The sequence below is a fragment of the Dreissena polymorpha genome, chromosome 10, assembly GCF_020536995.1.
Source record: "Dreissena polymorpha isolate Duluth1 chromosome 10, UMN_Dpol_1.0, whole genome shotgun sequence".
Classification (NCBI taxonomy): domain Eukaryota; kingdom Metazoa; phylum Mollusca; class Bivalvia; order Myida; family Dreissenidae; genus Dreissena; species Dreissena polymorpha.
The window spans coordinates 48,668,206-48,682,802 of record NC_068364.1 but is presented as its reverse complement, the minus strand read 5'-3'; the positions used below and the strand labels follow the sequence as shown (position 1 = coordinate 48,682,802).

Below are 14,597 nucleotides of genomic sequence, written 5' to 3'. Positions count from 1 at the left end.
GTAGTGTTTCACCCATTTTTTATTGACTTTCATTTTTGCTTTCACGTGCGTTGCTTGAGGCGCATAGAAGACATAAAAGACATTGTCACAAACTACAAGTTGCAACATTGACAACAGATTCATTAAATGACAATTGACGTCATAGCACCTGTTAACTAACCAATTGTCATAAATTATATTATTAGCAGACCTTAAATGAATGTTTCTAACTAGATCAGTATATGGCCTTGATACACCATCATCATTCATCATTATCATCAACACCATCATCAATCATCTTCATCATAATCACCACCACCACCATAATCATCATCATCACCATCATTATCATCACCACCACCATCATCATCATCACCTCCACCATCATCATCATCATCCACCTCCTCCTCCTCCTTATCTCTTCCACAACAATCACCATAATTGTCCTCCATCATCATCATCATCATCATCAATATCATCATCATCATAAAATGTAATACTGTCAAAATTTGCTTTGGGTATTTTCCCAAATATTTACATCAACAGCATCATTTTATTATCCGTTTACCAAATAACATCCCCCCCCCCCTAAGTAGCGCCATGACCTTATCTCGATTAAAATAAACCAAAAACACCTTAATATGTCCTTAAAAATAAGTTATTAAGATGTGTTATAGTTCAAACAGTAATAATTATGAGTAACAACTGAGTCATAAAGCATCCTTGCTCACTGTGAGACATTCTTGTGGTTTATTTAAATACATTACTTTGAATATACATGTAATATACATGTAAGGATGGTTAAAATATTTATTGTCTACTTCCTTTTTAAACATGTGCTGACGACAATGCATGTAATGATGTATTATTGATGGGAGTTCATGACATTTTAAATACTTACAAGCATGTACCAGATTTCATCACATGATATGACAATGTACATGAGCATGAAGATTAACTTTTAGTGAAATAAAGCGGTTGAACTGTATTCTGCATAGTATTCTAAGCTGCTAAACTGAATTACATCAAATTAATTTTCATAAATAACATTAACACAAAAATTATATAAATCTTGTTCTTTTGTGTGTGTATCATTTACAGACAGATCATTGGATATACATTGTTTGGTATGTTGCTGAATAGTTTACAATTTTTGCCAATTAATACAGTTTTACAAAATTTAACCCTTTGCATGCTGGGAAATTTGTCGTCTGCTAAAATGTTGTCTACTAAATTTCTAAAATTAGCATTTCCTTCATTTTTGTCCAAAGAATACTATCAGAATAGCAAACAGTTTGGATCCTGATGAGACGCCACGTTCTGTGGCGTCTCATCTGGATCCAAACTGTTTGCACAGGCCTTCAAAATTTGGTTCCCACACTGAAAGGGTTAATGAACATGAATGATAATGTCTGACTTACATCCCAAGGGCACGTCAAGGGCATCATATTACATGAATGATAATGTCTGACTTACATCCCAAGGGCACGTCAAGGGCATCATATTGACCACCTGGAATATTTTGGTAGCTGGGCTAAATCTGGGCCATCTTTGAAGGCTATAACAAGCTCATTTTTCTGCTGAATTGTACACTTTTAAATTCCAGAGCCCAAATTTTAGAGCAGTGTCACCAACTAAGCTTGCTTGTTAACCTTTTGCTCTCTGATTTAAAACCTTTAACCAGCCTACTGGGTTGTAAGTGTCATTGTTGAGAATAACTGAGATTCGAGTACAAGTGAAATCTCTGTGAATCTAAACTAACTTTGGCAGTGATGTATAATAATACTAAGTATATAGCAGTGATTTTTTTTTGCTTTATATTTTACAGCCTGTGTCATTTGGATCGGGAAAAATAATCCATTTTTAGATTATTTGGAATAATTCTAAGTATCCAAGTGACTATACACTGTAACTCCAATATAACGCGGATAACGGGGTCCAAGCCACGCAACAGCGTTATAAACGGACAGCGTTATAAGTTTTGAGCTTATTTATTTAAGGGGGCTATAAAAATAGGTAAAGTATAGCCTATAATATAGGTCCTGTGTATTGCCACGCTGTGTTGTCATCCGCAAATACATGTATATAAACCGAATCGAATGATTACAGTATACATACCTTTTTTCTAATGTGCACATTTATCCGATAATCCAGTATAATTACAACATCACTTACACAAAAGTAATGTTAAACATTTATGACAAGAAATATGTTTACGAATTTCATAAACAATTTCATATGCCTGCGCCATTTCTCAGAAAAATAGTACAGTGCATTTTGGGACACAGCTTTCATTGGACGACGAATTTAAATTTAGATTGAATGCAATTCGATACATGTACAAAGAAATGTTTTATTGCGTCATACGCAGCATGTAAAAACGTGCTTTCCAAGGACTTTTGGTATAAAGGGCAAACATTTATGTGAATCACTGTTAACAATTACACTGCGTTAGCATGTAAATCGCTCTAAAACATTAAACATACACATAAACATACACAAAAATCTTTTTATTTATCAAGCACGTATAGCATATAATAAACGATAACACACTTACACAGCCATAGTTTATACAATGAAATACAATACACGTTAAATACAAAACATAAACAGGTAATTGTTTAAAATAACTTTAATTTGATAAATATTCCGCTTGCACTTACCTTATTGAACTTAGCGCACCAAACCGCTCTGATAGGGAATACATGTAATAAACACGGACTCGCAAGTTTCACACCTTTATTGACATTACACAACAGATTAACACCAATTAGCTGTCGAGTGTCATTTAACCTCTAATCGATTAAAATCCGTTAAATGGACGGATAAAGCAATCAATCTGTGATCCCCGGCTTCTTTGAATTTTCTGAAAATACATGAAGTTGCATAACATGGATTGGAATCAGCAATGGAAGGTTGGAAAAAAAAACGGGATCCAAGCACCCCCCGCGTTATATTGGACACAGCGTTATAACGGACCGCACTATATTGGAGTTACAGTGTAGTGACCTGTGTTGGAGACTTAAGTGACCTGTATTGGAGACTATAGTGATCTGTATTGGAGATTATAGTGACCTGTATTGGAGACTAGTGACCTGTGTTGTAGACTATAGTGACCTGCATTGGAAACTATAGTGACCTGTGTTGGAGACTCTAGTGACCTGTGTTGTAGACTATAGTGACCTGCATTGGAAACTATAGTGACCTGTGTTGGAGACTCTAGTGACCTGTGTTGTAGACTATAGTGACCTGCATTGGAAACTATAGTGATCTGTATTGGAGATTATAGTGACCTGTGTTGGAGACTCTTGTGACCTGTGTTGTAGACTATAGTGACCTGCATTGGAAACTATAGTGACCTGTGTTGGAGACTCTAGTGACCTGTGTTGTAGACTATAGTGACCTGCATTGGAAACTATAGTGACCTGTGTTGGAGACTCTAGTGACCTGTGTTGGAGACTATAGTGACCTGCATTGGAAACTATAGTGACCTGTGTTGGAGACTCTAGTGACCTGTGTTGGAGACTATAGTGACCTGCATTGGAAACTATAGTAACCTGTGTTGGAGACTATAGTGACAGGTGTTGCAGGGTTGTCATTATTAACCCATTGCCGATCATAATTCTTCGGTTAAAATCGCCAGAAAATCTGTTGTTTTTCCCGAATCTTTAAAATTGCGATCGGAAGTTTTGATCACGCAAATAGACAATAACCGTAGTATAGTAGAGCGATGCCCGGTCATTCAGTCAATCTGTTAACTCCGCCTAAGAGCTACTGTTTTCAATGAATTTCTCAGCGAGTAGCCAATATTGATTTTTCCAGCTGTCAATCAAATTTTTCTTGGTAAGCACGTCAACCAATCATCGCTCAGGCAGCCGAATACACGCCGACCCCACATGAAACTGTATCAAATAGCTGTACATTTCACAGATTATTACTGACCGTATCTCATCGAATGTAGCACTGTAGAGCGTAATTAACTAGAATTTTTAGTTAGAGAAAAAGTTTCTACATATTAAAAAATGCTCTTCGATTTTCTACCAAAATAAAAGATATTAGCGACCTTTGTGCTACAAAGTTGTTATTCAGCATCTAAATATTAAAGTCCACGCTTTCCTGAGAAAGAATGACGTGATGTTATACGTGAAGTCTAATTTTGGCATGATTTTCATCTGTACATGAAAAACACGAGAAATGTGTCTCTGTTGCTAGAATTTTCTTAATTTTCCGTGAATAATGAAATCTGAAAATGATTTCGGATAACACATTTAATAATACGCATTTGAAAATACTTCAATTAAATAATGCATTTTGTTATACAAATGGTCATAACACATAATATAATAAGCAGGTAAATAACGTGTTTTGAGATTGCCAAACTATGCATACATATAGGTCTACATGCATGAATGACATGACAAGTAATATCACGATCCGGAATGAAAAGTACTGTTAAATTTAAAGAAAGACGCGTTTTTATTCTCAGAAATTAACTTTCACTTTCCCAAACTTTTTTGAAAGGAGGTACATGTAACAGTTTAGATTGAGTTGTTGATTTGCCGTAATTACTAAATATAAACGGTTCTCAATGCTCTCAAATCACGTCACGCGCTTCACGCATGTTCAATGGGAATTCCCCAATCCCACATTTCAATTTGTATATGCACTAAAATTTGCGTTAAATGGCGGATGACATTCATTGTCAATATTGGCCGTAATTTGGTTTTGAAAAAAAAGAAATCGTTATAATACTGGATTATCGGGTAATGGATAGAATTTGGACATGCAAAGATCTATCAATTTAATATGTTTTTACATTGTAAAGTATACTAAAAATGTGAAAATCTTAAAATTTTCTATTCTTTTTAGACCTCATTTTAACTTTTTTATTCTCTTAGAATAGCAGTATTTTGTCCCTAAAATGTGTAGAATTTGTTTTCGGTCAGGGGGCTTTGCCCCCCTGACCCCCCTTCCAGGGCCTTGCTTTGGACCTACAAGGGGGCCTAGGCGGCGCCCTTGACCCCCGGCCAAATCAGTTACTCCAAAATAATCCTTTGTTTACAATCATAATGACAACCCTGTGTTGGAGACTGAATTGACCTGTGTTGGAGACTTTAGTGACCTGTGTTGGAGACTTTAGTGACCTGTGTTGGAGACTATAGTGACATGTATTGGACACTAGTGAGCTGTGTTCAAGACTATAGTGACCTGTGTTGGAGACTATAGTTACCTCTGTTGGAGACTATAGTGACCTGTGTTGGAGACTTGGTGACCTGTGTTGGAAAATAATATGTGATAAATTATGTGCAAAAAAGAACATTAAAAGTACTTATGATCTCAGGGCATGAAAGGTCTCTTACGCCCCTTCAAGTTAAAACCAATGATTACAGATAGAGAAGAGGGGCCCAGAAAAGAAGTGTGTAAAACAATCTGATGGTACATAAACAATGGAAAGATATAAAATTATTATACTGATATGGTAGCGATCACTCCTGCTTCACATTAAGAAAAGCATGTTAGTAATAAAAGTGTGCCCAAATGATAGAGAATGAATCAATCTTGGTCCAGGGAATACAACGTGTTGCTATAGCAATAGATAGCAATAGACTAGTTACATAAAAGTGAATAACTAGGTGCCCTTAAGAATTGATTACTTATATAGAAAGTTGGGTTAGGCATTTAATTGACATGAATTTATACTACATACATATACTTACAAATAGAGACACTATTTATGTTCCCAATTTGAGAGTATCATGACTGGTCTTCTCTTAGATTCACAATACAATAATGGATAATTAAAAATAGTTGTAAGCGTATGTAGTATGTATGCTTTTAATACATTACTCAGTTAGGTTTATTACTTTTGGATCTGCATATTCATATCTAAAAAATGCCGCTATATGAAAAATATCTTTCTTTTAAAACAACATTTTTTCAGTAACCATGACATTAAGTTGTATTTTAAGCTCATCTATTTTTTGAAAAAAAATTATGAGCTATTGTCATCACCTTGGCGTCGGCGTCGGCGTCTGCGTCGGCGTCTGCGTCGGCGTCCGGTTAAGTTTTGCGTTTAGGTCCACTTTTCTCAGAAAGTATCAATGCTATTGCATTCAAACTTGGTACACTTACTTACTATCATGAGGGGACTGGGCAGGCAAAGTTAGATAACTCTGGCGTGCATTTTGACTGAAATATGTGCCCTTTTTATACTTAGAAAATTGAAAATTTTGGTTAAGTTTTGCGTTTAGGTCCACTTTTTTCAGAAAGTATCAATGCTATTGCATTCAAACTTGGTACACTTACTTACTATCATGAGGGGACTGGGCAGGCAAAGTTAGATAACTCTGGCGTGCATTTTGACAGAATTATGTGCCCTTTTTATACTTAGAAAATTGAAAATTTTGGTTAAGTTTTGTGTTAAGGTCCATTTTATTCCTTAAGTATCAAAGCTATTGCTTTCATACTTGCAACACTTACTAACTACCGTAAGGGGACTGTGCAGGCAAAGTTATGTAAATCTGACTGGCATTTGGACGGAATTATGGGCCCTTTATACTTAGAAAATTGAAAGTTTGGTTAAGTTTTGTGTTTTGGTCCACTTTACCCCTAAAGTATCATAGATATTGCTTTCATACTTGGAACACTCGCAAACTATCATAAGGGTACAGTAAAAGGAAAAGTTGCATAACTCTGGATGTCATTTTTACGGAATTATGGCCCTTTTTTGACTTAGTAACTTTGAATATATGGTTAAATTTTGTGTTTCGATCCACTTTACTTCTTAAGTATCAAGGCTATTGCTTTCAAACTTCAAATACTTTCATGCTATCATGAGGTTACTGTACCTGGCAAGTTGAATTTTACCTTGACCTTTGAATGACCTTGACTTTTAAGGTCAAATTATTAAATTTCTCTAAAATTGCCATAACTTCTTTATTTATGATTAGATTTGATTGATACTTTGACAAAACTACTCTTACCTGACATACCACAATAGACTCCACCCAAACCATCGCCCGTGCCCCCCCCCAACCCCCCCCCCCCCCTATTTTTTTTTTTTTTTTTTTTTTTTTTAAGATCATCTCACAAATGCCCACCACACCCTCACACTATACCCCCCACCCCACCCCACCCCCTCCCAAATTTTTTTTTTAAACGGTTAAAAAACAAAACTATTTATTTTATTATTTTATGTTTGAAATACCGTCCAACCATCGCACCCAAGAATCCCCCCCACCCCCCCTCCCCCCTATTTTTTTTTTTTTTTTTTTTTTTTTAAGATCATCTCACAAATTACCACCACACCCTCACACTATACCCCCCCACCTCACCCCCCCCCCCCCCAATTTTTTTTTATGAAACGGTTTAAAAACATCAATATTTATTTTTATTATTTTATGTTTGAAATACCGTCCAACCATCGTACCCAAGAATCCCCCCCCCCCACCCCCCCCCCACCCCACCCCCCCCCCCCCCCCCCCCCCCCGATTTTTTCCTTTTTTTCGCATTTTTGGAAGAAAATGTAATAAATGTCCACACCCCCACACAATGCACCGCTCTTCACTCCACCCCTCCCTCCTTTGTGATTGAAAATGAGAGTCCCTTCACCTTTAAAAAGAAAATAGATGAGCGGTCTGCACCCGCAAGGCGGTGCTCTTGTTCATAGTTGAATTTGCTAAAAAATAAAAAATAAATGGCAATTAATTGTAGTACATTAATTGGGATGGTCTTTCACAACAAACATAATAGAATGCTTAAAGCCACGCATACTTTGGCAGCAGTTTTAAATGTCACGGTATTCGGTCCAAGTATGAATGATTTAGTAAAAATATTATAGAAAGTTAAGCCAAATGTGTGATGTTTGTGTGTTTGGGCACCCTATTTTTGTATTATAATAAGTTATGTGTAACCAGTATTTTCTACAAAGTAAGATATATGGGCTGTCAACAGTTAAGGTTCCCTTTTAATGTGTCTTTTCCAGGTCAGCCTGAGTCAATTTTCTTGGAAGTGAACTATGTCCAGTAGAAGAAAAAGAGACTTCCATGTGATTGTAAGACCTTTTTTACTAGATTCAAATTTAAATGGCTTCATTTCCAACCCTGAATTCTAATGAGCAGCAAACAGCATAAAACCTGAACAGACTGCAAGCTACTTGCAGGCTGTTCTGGATTTGTGCTAGTTGCATTTAGTCATTTTTTATGCCCCCCTTCGAAGAAGAGGGGGTATATTGCTTTGCTCATGTCGGTCTGTCGGTCTGTCGGTCCGCCCACCAGGTGGTTGTCAGATGATAACTCAAGAAAGCTTGGAAACTTCATAGGTACATTGATCATGACTTGCAGATGACCCCTATTGATATTGAGGTCACTAGGTCAAAGGTCAAGGTCACGGTGACCCGAAATAGTAAAATGGTTTCCGGATGATAACTCAAGAACGCATACGCCTAGGATCATGAAACTTCATGGGTAGATTGATCATGACTCACAGATGACTCCTATTGATTTTAAGGTCACTAGGTCAAAGGTCAAGGTCACGGTGACCCGAAATAGTAAAATGTTTTCCGGATGATAACTCAAGAATGCATACGCCTAGGATCATGAAACTTCATGGGTAGATTGATCATGACTCGCAGATGACCCCTATTGATATTGAGGTCACTAGGTCAAAGGTCAAGGTCACGGTGACCCGAAATAGTAAAATGGTTTCCGGATGATAACTCAAGAACGCATACCCCTAGGATCATGAAACTTCATGGGTAGATTGATCATGACTCGCAGATGACCCCTATTGATTTTGAGGTCACTAGGTCAAATGTCAAGGTCACGGTGACCCGAAATAGTAAAATGATTTTTGGATGATTACTCAAGAACGCTTTTGCCTAGGATCATGACACTTCATAGGTACATTGGTCGTGACTCGCAGATGACCCCTATTGATTTTCAGGTCACTAGGTCAAAGGTCAAGGTCACAGTGACAAAAAACGTATTCACACAATGGCTGCCACTACAACGGACAGCCCATATGGGGGGCATGCATGTTTTACAAACAGCCCTCGTTTTCTTTGCTTCTTAGCGAGAAAGGGTTAAAATAAACAATTTAGTGACTTCACATTTCAAATGAGAAATGGATTTTTTAAGCATTATTTGCGCAAAGCATGTTGATTTTCGCTTGACTTTGAAGTGGTTATAACAGGTAAAACTGCTTGAAAATTATCATCAGAGATTAATGATAAATGTTTGTCAAAATGTCATTAAATCATCAATAAGCATTAAGCGAAACCAATTACATCAAAATGCATAATAATCATACATGGATTTAAATTTACTTATGTTGATTTGTGTTGAGTGAAAATCCATGTGTATAATTAATATTTGAAGAATGTATCGCTTAAAATGAAATTTAAACATTACTTTTATCATTAATATTGATAGATTTTGGAGATATTTCAGTCAAGACTTTTTCATCTTTTACAGACTTTATATGAAATTGAAGCAAATTATATGTGTATATTTCTCTTATTTAAATATGAGTTACAGTTTCCAATTTAGCTGTGTTGTTAACATAGGGTAACTCGCCCTTGAGTCGTACAGGTAAACCATACAATTCTATAATTTCAAGCTCCCTGATACATGTCGGGACCCAACAGATGCAGGCTTCTAGTATCCTATATTATTTATCTATTTTTCAAATAATTATTTGGTTCCCAGCTAATTTTTATGCACTCGGTAGGGTGGCATATAGCTGTTGAACTGTCTGTCTGTCTTTCTGTCCGTCCGTCCGTCCGTCCGTCCGTCTGTCCAAAAACTTAAATATTGGCCATAACAAAATTTGCAATATTGAGAAAGCAACTTGATATTTAGCATGCATGTGTATCTCATGAAGCTGCACATTTTGAGTGGTGAAAGGTCAAGGTCATCCTTCAAGGTCAAAAGTAAAAAAATACAATCCAAGGGAAGTAATAAGCTTTAAAAGGGAGATAATTTCTAAACCTGCCAAATGATATATTGAAATTTTATTTCAAAGCGAGGCAATCGGGGGCATTGTGTTTCTGACAAACACATCTCTTGTTCAACTAATTATTTAGTTCCCAGCTCATTTTTGTTGAAAATAGTTGATTTTCAATACCCACTAAATTCGCCCAAAATCTGAACACATTCACTCTTAACACTCACACGTATTTGTCTCAGGGACTGATAAGGTTATCCATTCCCTGTGTTTAAAGCTATTAAAATATAAGCAGCTACAGTCCTGTGTTGAATTGATGTTTATTAAAGTGTCAACGTGTTGATGGAAGTTTAAAACAAAAACAAATGGCATAGTCTAGTGTCTATTCAAACTTTACAACAACTGAAAAATATGTAGCACTAGTGGAGATGCAGCAAAGTGCATATATAAAAAGATTATATAACATTATGTGATGCTTGTTGTTTGTGAGCAACTGGATTCTTTTTAAATTAGGTCGAGTTGATGGAATTATTTTGCGGTTAATTTTGTTCCGCTTGCCTCTGCCTATAAACTCATGTTTGCCATAAGTGCGGATTGCGTTGGTAATGTTTTCAATAAACAGTAATTGGTAAATGCTTTGAAATGCATCTGGCCACAATCCAGATGGTTAAAGGATGATTGATAAATGAAATTTCTTAAATTATCGTCAATAGAAGTTATTAATTCTTTAAACATATCCAAAGCTTATCGTGAGAAAATATTTGATAACATTTTATTTAGAACTTTAATTATTTTTGAGTACAAAGGGTAAAATGTGTGTTTCAGTATCAATTCATGTCAAAGAAAACTTATGTGCTCATACTCAGGGATCATATTTTTTCGGTTTTGTCGGTCCTAGACCGATTGGGGTCATGAAAGACCAATTGAAAATCCCAAACAGTCTCTAAACCGGTCAGGACCGCTTTAATGCATGTCAGACCAAGAATCAAAAACTTGCTGCTGTGGTGTAATGGATATGGTGTCCGCCTTGCGACCGGGAGGTCACGGGTTCGATCCCCACCGTGGGAGCGTTCTTTAGATCTCCTCCAAAGACACTTAGTACTGGTTCTAGGCCCAGGAAACAGACTCGAGAGCGTTTATATAAGCCTAAGGCTTTCGACGCAATCGAGCTAAAATAAATAAGTTTAAACTAAAAACTTGTGAACAGCGGATTAAAGACGCGTCCGAAATTAGTTTTGCCTGATAAGGTGACTGCGCGCACTGGTTTAATTGTAGTCGGTCTTCGATGTTAATTGACGCGCATGAGATACAAAACAATATGTTGCGATTGTAATGCATTGTGATCACTGTAAACTAAAATAAATTTAATAATATCTGGGAAAAAAAGATTCTAATACGGCACATGAAAACTTTCATGTAAACAAAGTAGAAAATCGTCTATGGGTTATTCTGCAATAATTCTGGGCGGGCCTTATACACTGAAAGCACGCGCTGTAACTAAACAAAACATGCCAATACATTTTCCACCAGCGTAATAATCCGGTAATATAATTATGAATGAAAGTCGCGGATCTGATCGACAGAACAGCCGAAAGTTATTTTTATGAGCGGAACTTCACATAAAATAGTACACAAGAAAAATAATATACATTGTATGAATATTTAGTAAAAAGTGTGTTATAATCAAAATAATTTGTGTACTTTATAGTTTGTTGTTGAATAACCCGCAACCGGAAAATTAGATGTGTGGCTTCGCACTCGTGATTTAATCCCTACGCATCTAAAGTATCAGCCGTGGGTTATTTGACAACAGACTATAATGTACACGAATTATTTCTTATTTATTTGGTTTTGCTATTGTCAGTAGCCAACCTATGTAAAATCATTTGTTTGGTTCAGTGCATGTTTGTAAGCTATTATCGAGTCGACAACGATTTAAAACATCGGTATAGATTTGCACAGATTGACAACGATCAAAAAAGACTTATAAAACAGCAAACAAAACAACATCATAAATATAACAAAACATCATGAAATAGCAAATGATAAAACCGGTTGAGAAAAGTCGTATGTTCCGTTTAAAAAATAATGCCTGAGGGAATTTTACTTGTACATTTATTATACCACTTTCATGAAAGGCAAAATCAATGGTATATATTTTTACGTAATTTGTCATGATTTCGGATATAAATTTTCGGATACTTTTCCCCATTTATATCCAGACCGATTGATGTTGCGGGAAAAGATGATCCCTGTTCATACTACAAAGATAAAAATGTCCTACTCAAAGGCAAATCAACTCAAGGGCGAGTTGCTCTAACCTAAAACAAAAAACATGAAAACCCGGAAAAATATAAACAACAACAACATCAGAATAAAGCATCATTAACCCTTTCCAACATAGATATGTTTTTGACGCATTTGTAGTCCCTTGCAAATTTACATTTAATTAAAAATCTTTCTTACAAAATTCAAGTTTTAAGGGCTTCATTTCTAACCCTTAGTTACTGATGAGCAGCAAACAGCATAAAACCTGAACAGACTGCCATCTCGCAGGCTATTCTGGTTTTATGCTGGTTGCAAAAGCCATTTTTACTTTGCTTCTTATGGGGGAAAGGGTTAATGAACTTAAAATAGAAAGACCAAAAAATTACATGAAGAAGTTATTATTATGTGTGATTGTTTAGCATTATTTGTAATATCTATACATATACCATGCTGCATAGGATAATGATGCAACAATTGATGAAAAAACTGTATCTGATCTTCATTCAACTGGTAACCATGAGGATGTAAGTTTCTAAATATAGAATGTGTTCTATAAATAGCACTTGTGTTTCTATTGTTAGAATGAATTCTTTATATGCACTGTAAATCCAATAGAACGCTGTCAATTGCAACGGGGAATAATTTGTGGGGGTCTCGACTCCCATTTTTTCTCCAAACTCATTTTTCTATCCATACGTTTTCAGGTAATTAAATAATATTTACGCCCTTTGATATGTCCTATTAATATATCTATAATAATCTATTGGAGGCTAATCAAAAGCATTCAACAGTTACGGCATAATATATCGTTGTATGCAAACATATGTGTGAAAACTCGCATGTCCCTGTCAGTGTTTGACATGATTATGGTGTTACAGTTTATATGCTATCAATCTTTTAATTCATTTATAAGATTGACAATTTTGAAAAGTTAATTTATGCCCGCTTCATTTCATTTTTTTTTGTAGATGATAAAAACTTAAATATTGTCTGCCAAAATCTTATTGAAAATGTCACGGACATTAACTTAAGCCTTATTTTCAGAAAATCATTTGTATATGGGTTCATGGCTTGGATCCGTCATGTGCGTTATATTGGAGTTACAGTGTTAATTGCACTGATGTCACTAAAGTTTAAAACTGTTGCATTTGATATTGCAATTGAAAGTTTCCATTATGCTCTTGTTATTTTGTTTGCGTTGTGTTGCATCTTAGAAGTTACAGACTTTTCAAAACTTACCTAAATGATGCAAATGTTTTTCTTACACACCCGATCTCAAAAAGTGCCCTTTTTCCCCCAAATCCTATTCCAAATTTCCAATGAATGTTTTAATCTGTGATTTTTTCAAAATAGAAGTGTATGTGTAGAGATAAAGGCATTTGTATTTGTAATTGAAATATGATTTGATTTGTTCTGAACTTTCTATTTTATGCAAGGTTTAATGCTATGTTAGCAATACTGGCGTAAATGTAAACCCTTTCAGTGCTGGAACCGTATTTTGAAGGCCTTTGCAAACAGTTTGGATCCAGATGAGATGCCACAGAACGTGGCGTCTCATCGGGATCCAAACTGTTTGCTATTCTGATAGTATTCTTAGAAAAAAAATCGAAGAAAATGCTAATTTTTAAAATTCAGCAGAAGACATTTTAGCAGACAACATATTTCCCAGCATGCAAAGGGTTAATTTCTTGCATTTCTTAGAATAGTCTTATAAATTGCTTGGTCTTAGTAAGTCAATAGTACATAAATTATGCATGTTTGTTGTACTAGTGTTCGATCTAAGTCAATCATTATTCAATTTATATATAAATACCCAGTGATTTTTTCCTCCCAAATTGCAGCGACTTACAGGCTGTTTCCGAAAGGCAAAAAGTTACATTTTCCCCCAAACATCTTGCCAAATTTTCCCCCCAAAAGTTGTTAAACTTTTTCAAAAAACTATAATTGTTTGTTTGTTAGTTAATGATATCACCATATAATGCCAAAGCACTTTTATATTATCAATTTTTGAATGTAGTCAAACATGCACTGATTAACAATTAAAATAGTGCTATTAATAATCATATTAATAATGTTTTCAAAGTTCAAGATAAATTGCGCTATTTTTCCCAATCCAAAAGGCACAGGCTGTAAAATATAAAGCAGAAAAAAATCACTATACCCTAATATATATCGTAAAAACTTTATAAACATTTTATGCACACACTTTTAAAGTAAATTAAATAATTGATTTATGAGGGATAAAAGATAAACGGTTGGTTTGTCTAGCATTATTTAGTTTTTTATTAAACTACATTCAATTATATAAAATTGTTGATTTTGAGCTTTCATATTTTTACAATTATTGATGAATATCTTTTAAAGATTTTCTTATTCTACTCACAGTTTCTTTAACAGCTCTTTGA

The 14,597-nt window shown here is 35.3% G+C and overlaps 1 protein-coding gene across 3 annotated transcripts in view; it reads left to right on the top strand.

Annotated features, from left to right (window-relative positions):
* LOC127847525 (anion exchange protein 2-like) overlaps nucleotides 1–14,597 on the top strand; it is a 317,475-nt gene that overhangs the window by 198,688 nt on the left and 104,190 nt on the right. For 2 of the 3 annotated variants that reach the window (XM_052379532.1, XM_052379531.1), the window contains exon 3: nucleotides 7,964–8,032. In XM_052379532.1, coding sequence (XP_052235492.1) covers nucleotides 7,997–8,032 — 36 coding nt within the window. In that variant the 5' untranslated portion in view covers nucleotides 7,964–7,996. Of the gene's footprint in view, nucleotides 1–7,963; nucleotides 8,033–12,650; nucleotides 12,717–14,597 lie in introns of all 3 variants that reach the window. The other variant, XM_052379530.1, reaches the window with a different exon arrangement.